The 12,354-nt window shown below is 63.8% G+C and overlaps 1 protein-coding gene across 1 annotated transcript; it reads right to left on the bottom strand.

The window, feature by feature from the left end:
- Positions 1-206: 206 nt before the first annotated feature.
- LOC311196152 (semaphorin-3D-like) lies at positions 207-11,504 on the bottom strand. The gene is made up of 17 exons (XM_084269658.1): positions 11,380-11,504; positions 6,152-6,312; positions 5,366-5,428; positions 4,996-5,115; positions 4,591-4,693; positions 4,191-4,319; positions 3,750-3,895; positions 3,517-3,631; positions 3,300-3,369; positions 2,866-3,010; positions 2,561-2,783; positions 2,358-2,446; positions 1,879-1,920; positions 1,443-1,600; positions 1,186-1,250; positions 835-965; positions 207-749 (listed from the first exon to the last, which is right to left on the bottom strand). Exons 1-17 carry the CDS (start codon positions 11,501-11,503, stop codon positions 333-335), a joined length of 2,301 nt encoding a protein of 766 aa, XP_084125784.1. The 5' UTR covers position 11,504; the 3' UTR covers positions 207-332.
- Positions 11,505-12,354: the final 850 nt, after the last annotated feature.

Here is a 12,354-nt window from a genome sequence, read left to right as displayed (position 1 = left end):
AGCTGGCTGCTCCCCTTCTCTGCCCTCCGTGCTTATCATTGCTACTGATAACAGGCATCGTTCAGGGCCGGGGGAAAATAAGGAGAATAAATATTCTGCAGGGAGAAAACAGCTTTGAGTCTGGGAGAGCCGGTGTGGGCTGCACGCCCTGGCCCTGGCACGGCCCGTGGGGCACGTGAGGGGAAGCGAGGACTGGCAGGGTTTGAGGTAGTAACAGCGAGGCGGTTCTGCACGGGAAGCAGAGAGGTGTCTCGGAGCTGACGCCCGCGCACGCCAAGGGCCCTGGGGAGACCGGGACGGGAGCTGCGGGTGGCCCGGCTCCCTCTGCCCCCTCACAGGGGCTGGGGGTGCCTCCGCACCCGGCCAGTTTTGCTGTCGGGGGACGGGTGCTGCCACTTCTGGTGCCAGGCCTTCTGCCGCTGCCGCTCCTGGTGCCGCAGCGCGTTGCAGTAGACATCCAGGCTGATGCCCGGTGCCCCCAGGGCCCGCGGGAAGCCCTTGTAGCCTGGGTGCAGGTCAATCCGGGGCCGGGGGCTCTGGTGGGTCCCTCTTAGCTCGACCCCCTTGCTCTGTTTGTAAGGTGGCACCTCCATGGCCTCATGCCTGATGACACGGAGGCTGTATCGGGTGAGGGGCTGGGAAAAGGAGCGCTCCACTGCCTGGCACTCGTAGGTGCCCGCGTCCTCCCTCGCCAGCTGGCGGATCAGCAGCCCCTGCTCCAGCACTGAGAAGTGGCCGTTGTTCCTGACCTGGGGCAAAGGCAGAGCACCATGGGTCAGACCTGGGGACTGAGGCACCCTTGTGCCTCATCCCTGCCACCCTGTCCCCCCATACCTCACTCGGGTCCGTCTCCTCGCTGTGCCGCACCAGCCACCGTACAGTCGTCTGCGGGGAGCGCGCCAGGCACTCGAGAAAGGTGGAGTTCTTCTCCACCCCAAAAACTAACTTCTCTGGGGCAGCTGTCCCTGCGTGGGGAATGGGACAGGGGAAGGGTGAGTACCCTGCATGGAAGCTGTGCAGGGAGATGCACAGAGCATCCAGCTCACTGAAGGCGGCACATGGCAGTGCTGGTGCAGCTGGTGGGCACTAGTTTCCCAGCACCATGCTGCCCACCCTCCGGGCACTGCTGCCTCCTGGGCAGAGCCATCTCTCTGCTCCTCAAAGGGGCTGGGGGCTGGTGCTCACCCTCTGTGGTGTCCTGGCACTGGCTGAGCAGGTCAGACTTCAGCACGTCCTGGCAGCGGGCACGCCTGGGGAAAAGCAGACTGGGCTGTGGGGTGGCGTCTGCCCCAGGCTGTGGGACCCCTCACAGCAGAGCACCCAGGGAGAAGGGGAGGGCCGGGGGCGCAAGTAAGGGCTGGGGTACAGGCAGGCGGGACTTCCCTGCTCTGAATGCCACCCCTCTGCAGGGGACAGCCCGGCTGGCCCAGGCAGGCACTCACCTCTTGCTGGTGAGCAGGTGTGGGGCGCAGGTCTTGCTGTCCCAGGTGCAGTAGGGGTCCCTGGCCAGGCAGCAGTCAGTGCAGGTTTTGCCATAGAGCTCGCAGCGGTACAGGGAGAGCTGGAGCAGCCCCTGGGTGCTGCTCACAAACAGCTCCTGCTGCTCAGGCAAGCAGAACAGTGGCAGTCAGTGCCCCCGAGCTGGAGACTGGGGCTGACAGGGGAATGGAGCTCGCTGCCCTGTGCTGGGGTGGGAGCATTGGCAGACAGGGGGAGTGGGGCCAGAGCCTGCCCCCCACCCCCTCCCCCAGGCTGCCCTGGCAGGAGCCCATCCCCTAAACATGCAAGCCAAGGGACCCAGGCAGCAGGGCTGGGGCCAGCTGCCCTCTGTGCCCTGTCCCTTGGCTGCTTTAGGATGAAGGAGGTGGGAGGACTCACCCGCTTTGGTGATAACTTCATGTCTAGGATGGGAGAAGGCACCTGGAGGGGAAGGAGAGGGTGCTGCAGCCATGTCAGCCCTTCCCGGGTACCCCAGCCTGCTGCTGGGGCCGCGTCCCAAGGATGGAAGGGCACTGGGACCCTGACCAAGCTCCCTGGTCTCAGCTCCTCCCGCCCCACACACGCAGTCTGGGCTGCCCCAGCTCAGCGTGGGCATCCTTGCTCAGCATCTGTGCTTTCAAACCTGGGCTCCCAGTTCAGTTCAGGCTCCAGTGTGCGCCCTTGTACCCCTAGTGACTGGATGGGGAGCTGGGAGATGACTTGGCTCTGGTCCCCTGGCTGCCCTCCAAACTGACAGCATCTCCTGCTGCCCAGGGCAGTGAGGGGAGGGACCTCCGGGGTAGAGGCCAGTGACGAGCCACGGGGTGTGGGTAGGCTGTGTGGTGCGGCCACCGTGGTCCAGCCCTGGGCTTCTGTACCTTAGTGACGCTGATCTCCTCCAGGCTGACCACCTCGGTGCCCGGGCTCACCCCACCGGCCAGCCCCACCTTCAGGACTTTACCTTCATCTGTGGACACAGCAGGAGAAGGAGCCGTCAGGGCTGGGAGCCACCCGAGCCCACAGGGTCGGTGTGGTGCTGCCGTGTGCTGGCAGCATCCTCAGGGCTGGGGTGACGTCCCACCTGTGCTGAGGAAGAGGATGTCGTAGTGCCGGCTCTCCAGCTCCAGCCTGTGCACCAGCAGCCGCCGCAGCCGGTAAGGGACGTTGACCCTCACCAGGACGGGCTGGCGGCCCTGGGGGTACACGGGCTCCCACATCAGCTGGTGGGTGCGCATGAAGCTGATCACCTCATCGGGAAAGTCCTTGGTGGACTGCAGGAGGGGGTCGTACGTCTCGCTGGGGCACTGCGTGGAAACGTGGCAGGGGGCACGTGAGGGCCAGGCCAGGCCATCCCACTGCCCCCTCCCCTGCACCACAGCCCCTTACCGTGCCAGGACGGGGATAGGGGACACGGCCCTTGTACTCTACCCAGCGGTAGTCGAATCCCTCCTTGTGTGCGAAGGGGCCGCTGAAAGCGGCTCTCACAGCAGCCATGGAGTAGATGCAGACAGCGGAGCCGCTGAAGACACCGCTGCAGGGAGAGTGGGGGGAGAGGGGGCTGTCAGTGTCCCTGTCACCCTGCAGGGACCAGACACATGCACACCCACACTCCTGAGCCCATGCTGTCCTCTGTCAGCACAGGACCAGGGCAGAGGCAGTGACAGGAATCCCTTTGGCTGTGCCGATGCTGAAGCTGGCAGCCTGGCAGATGGGCTTGGTGAGCCAGCAGCAGGGAAATGGCCAGTGGCCCTTCCAGCTGCGTGCTGGTCAGCACTGGTGAGGAGCTGCAGGGCTGGGGACTAACCAGAGCCCCCACTCACCTGGAGACTGTGAAGAGGCCGAAGACGAGGGGGTTCTGGGGGTCCCGAGTGCGCAGGAGGAAAACATCCTCTGCAGAGAGAGGGGAGGAGGTGAGGCTGCAGCATGGGTCCGGGGAGGCAGGTGGACATCCTTGTCTGGCCATCCCCATGGCAAGGGGAAGGAGTGGTGGTGGCAGAACAGAACTGCCACCTGCTGCTGGGTGGGCTGCACACTCACCGAGCTGGTCGAAGTGGGTCTCTGTCCCCTGGGGCCCGGGGATGGAGCACACCAGCCGGGCCTTGAGGAACGTGCTCCAACGGTTGATGAGGCTGCGCTTCCCTCCTACATCATTCTGCCAGGCACCAAGAGGTGGGCTGAGAGCCTTGGTCCCCACAGTGGGACACCCCCAGCCCTGCCCCTTGTCCACTTTGGGACACCCAGCCATGCCACACTGGCCTTTGGTGACTGACCTTGCACACCCGGGCCACCCTGGCATGGATGTGCCGCCTCTCCCACTGCCCCGTTTCCATGGCCGTCTCGCGGAAGAAGATGTAGACCTTGTCATCATGTGGGTTGTAGGTGTCAGGGATGGCGTAGGCACCAACAAACGCAGGCTCTGCGGGGGGAAGGAGCAGCACCACATGGCCCTGTGCCCTGATGTCCTGCCCTGGGAGCAGTGCGAGGTGCTGAGGGCACACAGGGTGCCCCGTGGAGACCCCGCTACCCAGAAGACAGAGCCCCACTCCAGGTGCTCAGGCTGCTGAGTGCATGCTAGAGCACGGGTCTCACCAAGGTCTCACCAGTGCTTCCCCCTGGTGAGAAGGGGGACAGACCGCTGAGCTCTGTCCCCAGTGCTGGCCCCCGTCTGTCCCCAGAGGGCAGAAGAGCCCCCGCGCAGCCCCTGCTCCTACCATGCAACCAGTGGTCCTGGTTCTGCTCCGTCCGGATGTAGCTCTGCTCAGCCCCATGGACCCAGGTCCGGAAGAAGGCAGCGCTGCTGCCCATGAAGTCGCTGGAGGTGCCCGAATAGAGCTCCCCATCTGCAGGGTCAGAGAGGGGGTTTGGGGTGTCACTGCTGGAGGTGCCCTGGCAGAATGTCCTCAGGCCCCCAGAGGCTCAGGGAGGGTGGTGGTGGCACAGCGAGGTCAGGGTGAGCCGGGACAGGACAGGGCTCTGTGGGATGGCTCAAGCACTGTTCTAGGACCACAGCCACACGCAGCAGAGCAGGGCACAGGCACCGCAGCTGTGACCCCCCCCAGCACAGACTTCCCAGCAGTCCCACCTTCCAGCACCACCTCTGACCCCTCTTACCAATGAGGAGCCCTGTGAAGGGTTCATGGGGGCTGTATGGGCACCGTCCTCGCCCCGATTCCAAGGAATGGGTCACCAACCGCATGTGGGGAGCCCCGGGACCCTGCCAGAGCCAAAGAGGAGATGTCAGCCCAGGGGAGGCTGGAAACAAGCTGGGCACAGGGAGAAGAGCTGGAAGGAGGCTGGTGTGCTCAGCCTCAGGGTGCTGCCAGGTCCTGATCTCATCCCCACAGGTCATCCTGGCACTGCCAAGCCAGGGCTGCTTCTTGCTGCAGGCAGCAAGGCACCAGGGACTGTGCCAAGCTGGCTGGCCACTCTCCAGGCTCCGGAGCTCCCTCCCCACCCTGACAGGGGTCTATTGTCACCTTCTGTGATGGGGACATGGCTGGCCAGGGTGTCCCTTACCTTCCCCCTGGCTCCCAGCTGGATGAAGGCACAGACAGGCTGGTAGGAGCCAGTCCCGCAGGCGAACACATGGCTCCTGTTGAAGGGCTGGAGGAGGCGGATGAAGTTGGCACACTCTGTCTGCTCACAGGGAGAGAAACATCTCGTGTAGTGGCTGAGCCCAGCTCTGGGCACTTGTGCCCAGCCCCATGGTACGTCTGCTTGGGATGCAGAAGCCTCAGTTGGATCCTTCCCTGGCCAAGCTTAACTCCATCTGGCTCAACAGCCCTGTCTCAGGCCGACCCCACGCTCCCTCCGAGGTGATGTGGGTCTGTAGTAGCCATGGCAAGCCACAGGAGGCTGTGAGAGGGGGGCTGCCAGCCCTGCTTACCTCTGCGTCCTTCCCCGCCAGCTGGCAATGCTCAACCTGCTCCCGGGAGGCTGGCCAGAAAATCTGCAACACAGAGAGCCCAGGATGCACCCCCTGCAACCCCTGACCTGCCTGGCTCAGCTGGTTCCCCCAAGCACGGGTGGGAAGGGGCCCAGCCAAAAGCTGCTGCCAGGCTCAGGTGCATGGTTAGGCTACTGAGCTGCTCTGCCACGGGGCTGACACCCCCTCGGTCCCCAGGGCTCAGCAGAGCTCAACAGGCAGCCTGCCAAGTAGGCTGGGAGTGAGTCTGGCCTGGGGACAGAGCTTGGGTGGGCCACGGCACGCCCGGCCGGCGGGCAGGCTGTGCTGGATCCCGGCCCGTGGGAACGCCAGGCTGCAGTGCCTTAATGGGCTTTCCTTTTGTTGGGCCTGGGCTGCACACCCTGCCAGCAGGATGTCTTGGGATGACATTAATGGACTTGTTTCAGCCCTTGTAGCAGCCGCTGGGACGAGGAGCCATGGCAGGGCTCTGGGCACTGCCCTTCCACTTAGCCTGAGGGCCCCTCTCCTGGCTGAACTGCCCTGTCCCTCCTCATCAGCCTGTCCCAGCGGGGCTCAACAAGGCCAGGGATGGGCTGACCCCACTGACTGAGACACCCTGGTCTAAACTCATTGCCGGTGATGTTAGAGCAGCCCAGGTTGGAGCACATCCACCCCCACGCCCCGGCACTGGAACAAGGAGCGGTGTCCTGGGAGGAAGAGGACAGCCCAGCCAGGGTCATGCTCACACCCTCTCCCAGCACTGACCTTCTCAGGCTCCCTGCTGGGATGGTCCAGGTGGAGCAGGAAGATGTGGTTTTTTGCTCCCACCATCAGCCAGGCCCTGTCTTCATCCACCAAGAGGGCCTGGAAATCCATCCCATCCCCTGAGGCCAGCAACAGGCGAGAGCTGTTGGATTTCAGCAGGTCTGAGGAGCAGGAGGCAGGAGAAAGAGAGAGATCCATCCATGAGCAACACAAGGGGCAGCAGGAGGTCCTGTGCTCCCCCTCTTCAGGACAGCTTTGGCTAAGCCCCCACCCTGCCCCAAGGGAAAACAACTTTCCTGTCACCACCTCAGCAGGAAGATGCTGCTTCTGGAGCCCAACACTCATGGTGTAGCCTCCTCCCACCAGCCTTCCCCAGGGAGCCAAGGGCATGGGGCAGGACAGCGGTCCAGCCTGAGGAGCCCAGCGTGCCCAGCTCCCAGCCAGTCTCTCAGAGGAGCTCCTGGAACCTCTGTGCCCCAAAACAGTGCAGATAGAGCTGAGGACATGGCAGACTTGCTTCCTGTAATGCCCAGCATGTTTTCCCCAGGCTTCAAACCCAGAGAGTTTATATAAAAAGGTTTTGGCTCCTGGCTGGGGTGAAGCATCTCTCCAAGGAAAGGAACCACAGCCCAGCCTGGACACTTCTCCTCAGCCTGTCCCTGAGTCTTTCAGCCTGTGCAGCCACTGCTGGGCTTTACCCCAGGCACAGCAACAGGCAGGCGGATGGGTGTGCTGGGACAGACAGACAGATGGACAGCTGGTCCCTGGGCCATGAAGCCTGCAAGGGAAGTCCCCAGCTGTGTCCAGGGTGCCACTCTGACCCTACATTCGCTGCCCCACATTTTCCCCCTGCCTCGTGTCCTAACACACAGCCTAAGCCCAGCGTTGGAGTGGCTCAGGAAAAGGGCTCTAGAGCACCCCTTTGGGCCCGCTGGAGAGAAGAGCCACCTTGTTGAGGGGCGAGTGTGCCATGGCCCCCCCACTGAGGACATGGCAGGGCAGTGGGAAAGGCTCTGCTGTTCAGGCTGCAGCCCCTCCTATGCAGAAGCCCCGGGGGCAGCCAGCGTGGCCCCTCCACCACAGTTGTGGGTATGTGGGTGTGCAGGAGGGACAATGAGCTCTTGTCTCTTGGTTAGCCACTCCTGAAACAACACCCCTGGGGCCCACATCCGCCCGTGATGTGCGGCGCCAGGTTTAGGGGCTGAGCATCCCCCAGCACGGCACGAGCGGCTGCCGCACCGGACACAGGATCGCAGCAGCTGCCGCGCCGGCAAGCGCCTGAGCCCTGGGATCAAGGCAGGGGAGAGTGGCACTGGGGCGGGTTTAGGGCTTCCAGAAATCCTAACTCTTTGCTTTCCTCTTCAAAGGTGTCAGGATCCAGCCAGAGGGTGAGGGCTGGCTGCGCTGGGAAGGCTGCTCTTGGCCTTGGTGCTGTGCAGAGGAAGGTGCAGTGGGAAGAGGAGATGGAGATGGGCTGCTGCTGGATGGGGACTGCTGAGAAGTGGAATGTAGCTGGAAAAACGGAGTGATCTAAGACCCAGGCTAAAAAAATTACCCAAGATCATGTGGATTGATGCAGCGTGCCAGGAACTGAGGGAGGGAAGCTGTCACAGGGAGCCAGCGCTGGCCCGGTGGATGGGAGTGTGGGCAGACGTGCGGCCCCAGGCGCAGGTGGGGTGTACGTGGGGATGGGCACAGCTCCATTCAAAGGGGACCCGCTGACCCGGGAAGTTGCGTCTCTCTTCCTTCCACCGCGTTTCCAGGGCAGAGGGGAAGTGGGGCCAGTGCCTGTGAGCTGGAAATGCCACTGACGTCTGCTCATCCCCGGGGGGAAGGACCTGCTGGGCTGCAGGCAGCAGGCGGGGGTCCCTGCCCGGATCAGTGCCGCCACGGCCAGGCTCGCTCCCAGCTATTGTTTCCTTCTCCTCTTCCTCTTGGGTCAGAGCTCTGGCTACTGTGGGACACAAATCCCCTCTGCCAGGAGCTGCTCTCAGAGCATCAGGGAGCTCCTGGCCCTTCTCCCACTCCCACAGGAACTGCACACAGCCCAGCTCCATCCCTCAGGCACCTCGGGGTGCCGCAGCTCCAGAGCCAGGGCAGATCTCCCAGTTGGAGGGGTTACCAGCTGGAGTCCTGTCTCTGCCTGCTGGCCATCGTTACCAGAGTCTCCAGCAGGCCCACTGCCCACCCTCCTGTCCCTGCCTACATTGGGGGAACCTGTCAGATCCCAGGGGAAATGTCAGGCAGGGTGCTGGGGAGGTGGGTTGGGGTGTGGGAAGGTCGGAGTTCATCCAACATGTGGGTGTCAGTGAGAGGAGTGGGACAAGGCTGGTCACAGGGGATGTCACCCCCTGACCTGCCCCAGCCCTGTCCGGGCAGGGTGATGGGCCTGTGGTGCTATCCTGTGGGAGGACCCAGGATGGATTCCTTGCCCACACAAGCACCATGAGATCTCTGGCAGTGCCTGTGACTGCACGGTTCTGCTCCCTCCCCAAGGGGAGGCTGAGTGCCACAGATCCTGACCCTGTACGCAGGAAGCTGGTGTGTGCAAACCAGCCTCTTCTTGCCCCAGCCCAGCCGTATGCACGGGGCATTTGATCCCGACCCTCCAGGCAGGGAACCAGATGGTATCTGCAGCAGCTAACGTGATGGGTGAGCCCAGAGAAACATCCTCTTCTTTGTGCTCATTATCTCCCAAGGCCACAGTGTTTTTCCTTATTGTCTGGACCACTTGTAACTGCCTTATCCCATCCATCATCTCCCGCCCCTTAGCCTCAGTGCAGGGCGACCCTGGGCTTCCTGGGGTCACAGCCGCGCTGGGTCGGGGGCTGTCCTCTCCCCTTCCCCCAGCAGTCAGACTGAGCAGACCACGCAGCAGATCCCTGAAGCCTGGGGGGAGCGTGGTGCTAAGTCAGGCCCCAGCCCCCCGCTGCCATGGGCTGATAAGAGATGTGCCAGTGCAGCTCTCAGCACCGATAACCAGAGACCCACCAGCCTCCCGTGCTCCTGAGCACGGCGCTGGCTGCTGGGCTGCGCCGGGCTGGGCTGGCTGCAGATCAAAAGCTCACAGGAGACCCTATGGCCAAGTCCCAGCCATGCCTGCCCTGGATCGCCTCAGTAAGAGGAGCCAGGAGGCGTTCTGCAGGGTCACTGCCCAGTTGCGCGGCCCTACAGCCTCAGCAGACGGCGAGGCTCAGCTCGGGGTGACGTCGGGCCTGACCCAGCCTGACCCAGCCTACCCAGGCCCTGGCTCTCGCTCGGCCGCGGTTGCCGGCCCGCTGCTGCTGCAAGCCTCCTCTCCTGGCCTTCTCAGCAGGGTGGGAGCCACTGCTTGTTGTTCCTGGCCCCACGCCCCGTGCCCCATCCTTCCTTTGCTCTCCCAGCCTTCGGTGCTGTCATTTCCTCCTCACAAGCCTGCTTGCAGCTTCTCCCCTCACCTCCCCCATGCTGGGATCTGAGGGTAAGGCTGATCCTGCCGGCTCTGGGGCGGGCAGACACTCAAAGGCCTCCTTTTATTTATTTATTTTTGGGTTTTTTAGGGTTTTCTAAACCTAAACTTCTCAAGGCATTGTGTCCTTGAACCTGCCCCGTGCTGTCCGTGAGTCACATCCCTTGCCATTGTTTGCCTTGTCCTTGAGCCCTCCCCATGCTGGGAGCTTCCTCTTCTGCCTCTGCCCGAGGCTTGAGGGCTTGTGGCACGTCTGGCCCCAGCACGCTGCAGGGCTCTGAAGGCCCTGGCCCCTCTGCACCCCCAGCAGCCCTGCTCTGCCTGCTCTGGCTCCAAGGCATGGCAGACCCCTGCACTGTGTTCCCTATCTGGGCTGGCAGCAGGTACACCTCCCCACAGGGATAACCCACATCCCTCCGAGGTCCAAACCTCTCCAGCCACAAACTGCAGGCATCTTCTGCATGGCCAGTGGCCACTGCCCGGAGAGGGCTTCTCAGGGCAGTGAGCAGGCTCTGGGGATGGTCTCCTGATGCCCATGGGAAAGCCGCAGTGCCACCCCACGGTTGGGGAGAAGGGCTGGCTGTGCCCCACTGATGGCTGCGGCGGTCCTGCAAAGCAGGAGAAGCTGGAAGTAGGTCACATCCATGGCACAGGTTCCATGGTAGGGTCACTGGCCACTGGGCTGGCAGGGCTCTGCTCCCACTGCTCAGGTCATTCCCTGGCAGACACCCTTTCCCTAGGGACCATTCCCCTCCACACTTCCCTGCTACCTGTCAGTTTGCTCTTGTTGCATCTCCAGATGAGCAGGAAGAGGCCCCCCCTTTGCACCAGGCACAAGAAGAGCAAACTGCACCTCCTCTGAGGAGCTCCTAATCTAAACAGAGAAGACAGATGCGGGGGGGAAGGGCAGAGCGCGCAGGGAAATGATCCGCACAGGGTTTCCTTGGTAGGGCAGGATGGGTAAGGGCCAGGGAGCTGAGCTGGGGCAAGGCTGAGCTGGGAGGAGAGGAAGGGGCTGGGCTGGCAGCCTTGCCTGGGGCTGTGTCCACACTGCACCTCGAGTGCAAGCCCAGGGGATGTTCCCATGGGGCTGCCAGGGTCAGCTCCATACCAGGACGCTCCATAAGATGCCCAGAGTGAGTCGGAGATATCCCTGCCAGTGCTGGTGTTGTGCTGGACCAGGGCAGGGCATTCCCTGCTTGCCCACTTCCCCCATGCCAGCTGGACCGGGTCAGGGCATTCCCTGCTTGCCCCCTTCCCTCATGCCAGCTGGACCAGGTCAGGGCATTCCCTGCTCAGCCCCCTTCCCCTATGCCAGCTGGACAAGGGCAGGGCATTCCCTGCTTGCCCACTTCCCCCATGCCAGCTGGATCAGGGCAGGGCAGTCCCTGCTCAGCCCCCTTCCCCCATGCCAGCTGGACAAGGGCAGGGCATTCCCTGCTTGCCCACTTCCCCCATGCCAGCTGGATCAGGGCAGGGCAGTCCCCGCTCAGCCCCCTTCCCCCATGCCAGCTGGACCAGGGCAGGGCAGTCCCCGCTCAGCCCCCTTCCCCCATGCTAGCAGAACCAGTGCAGCATCCACAGGGGCTGCACTTGGGGCTGCAGCCACCAAACATCCCAAGGATGCAACATGTGGAGATGTCACAGCCACAACTGTGAGGTTATAGCCTGGCTCCCCCGAGCCCTGCCACCCCCTCCACTGCCTACCCACGGCACGCCTGCCCAGCCCTCCCAAACAAGGTGCAGACCCCAAGGAGCTCCGCCTGGGTGGCCCCCTTACCTTTGTAGGCGAGGCGCAGGCGCGGGGCGTGCTGCTTCCATGCCTTGCTGCTGCCTGGCTGCTGCAGGAGGAGGCACAGGAGGAAGGCAGCGAGGGGCAGGCAGCTGCTGGGGGCACCTTGCATCCTGGCACTCGGCAGTTTGCCCTCACAGCACCATGGTTCCACACCGAGACGCCGTCTTCGCCACCAGCTGCAAGCAGAGAAGGGGGGAGGTTGCGGTGCTGGAGGCCATGCGCAGGTCGGGACCCCCGGCCCACCGGCCCCTGGCTGGGGAGGGTGCTCAAGAGAGTGATGGCTCGGTCGGTCTGCAGGCAGCTCGTCCCCCCCAGAAGACGTCAGGCCAGCTGCCTGGCAGAGAGGAGCCACCCAGAGCAAGTGTCCAGCCCCCCCACCCCCCCGGCACTGCGCAATGAGCCGGGGCAGCCGGCTGCAGGGGGAGGTCACAGCCCCAGCAAGCTCGGTGGGGCGGGATGGGACGGCAAGGCGCGGGCTGGGGGACCCCACAGCGCCCGCTGCGAGCGCCTCGTCAGCGTTTATCTGGGCAGAGCACTTGCAGGCTGCCGGGGGCCAGGGCCCACCCCTCCCCGGGGAGCGCGGGCTCGGGGTGGGGGGAGACAAGGCTTGTATTGAGGAGCTCATGCAGCCCAGACCGGCTGGGCTGGGAGGGAAAGGGGGGGGCAGGGGGAAGGAGCCGGGCATCTCACTGCCTGGCTGGCCGTGCAGCCCCTGACAGCGCCAGTGGGTGAGGGGGATTCCCCAACATCTGCCTGGGACACCCCCAGCCCCGGGAGGTGGCAGAGCTGCTGGTGCTCACGGGGCCAGTTTGGGAACTGGGAAAGGCAGCTGTGGCTGGGACACTGGCTCACTTGCTGCCACCCAGGAGCTCTGGGATGCTTCACATGGCAGGGACCCCAGAGGTCTGGCTACTACAGCCTGCCCTGGGAGGTGTGCAGGGCTGTGCCAGCACACCCATG

The sequence above is a fragment of the Gallinula chloropus genome, assembly GCF_964237585.1.
Source record: "Gallinula chloropus genome assembly, chromosome: 12".
Classification (NCBI taxonomy): Eukaryota; Metazoa; Chordata; class Aves; order Gruiformes; family Rallidae; genus Gallinula; species Gallinula chloropus.
Note: the sequence above shows the minus strand (reverse complement) of the source record. Positions and strands in the feature narration are given on the sequence as shown.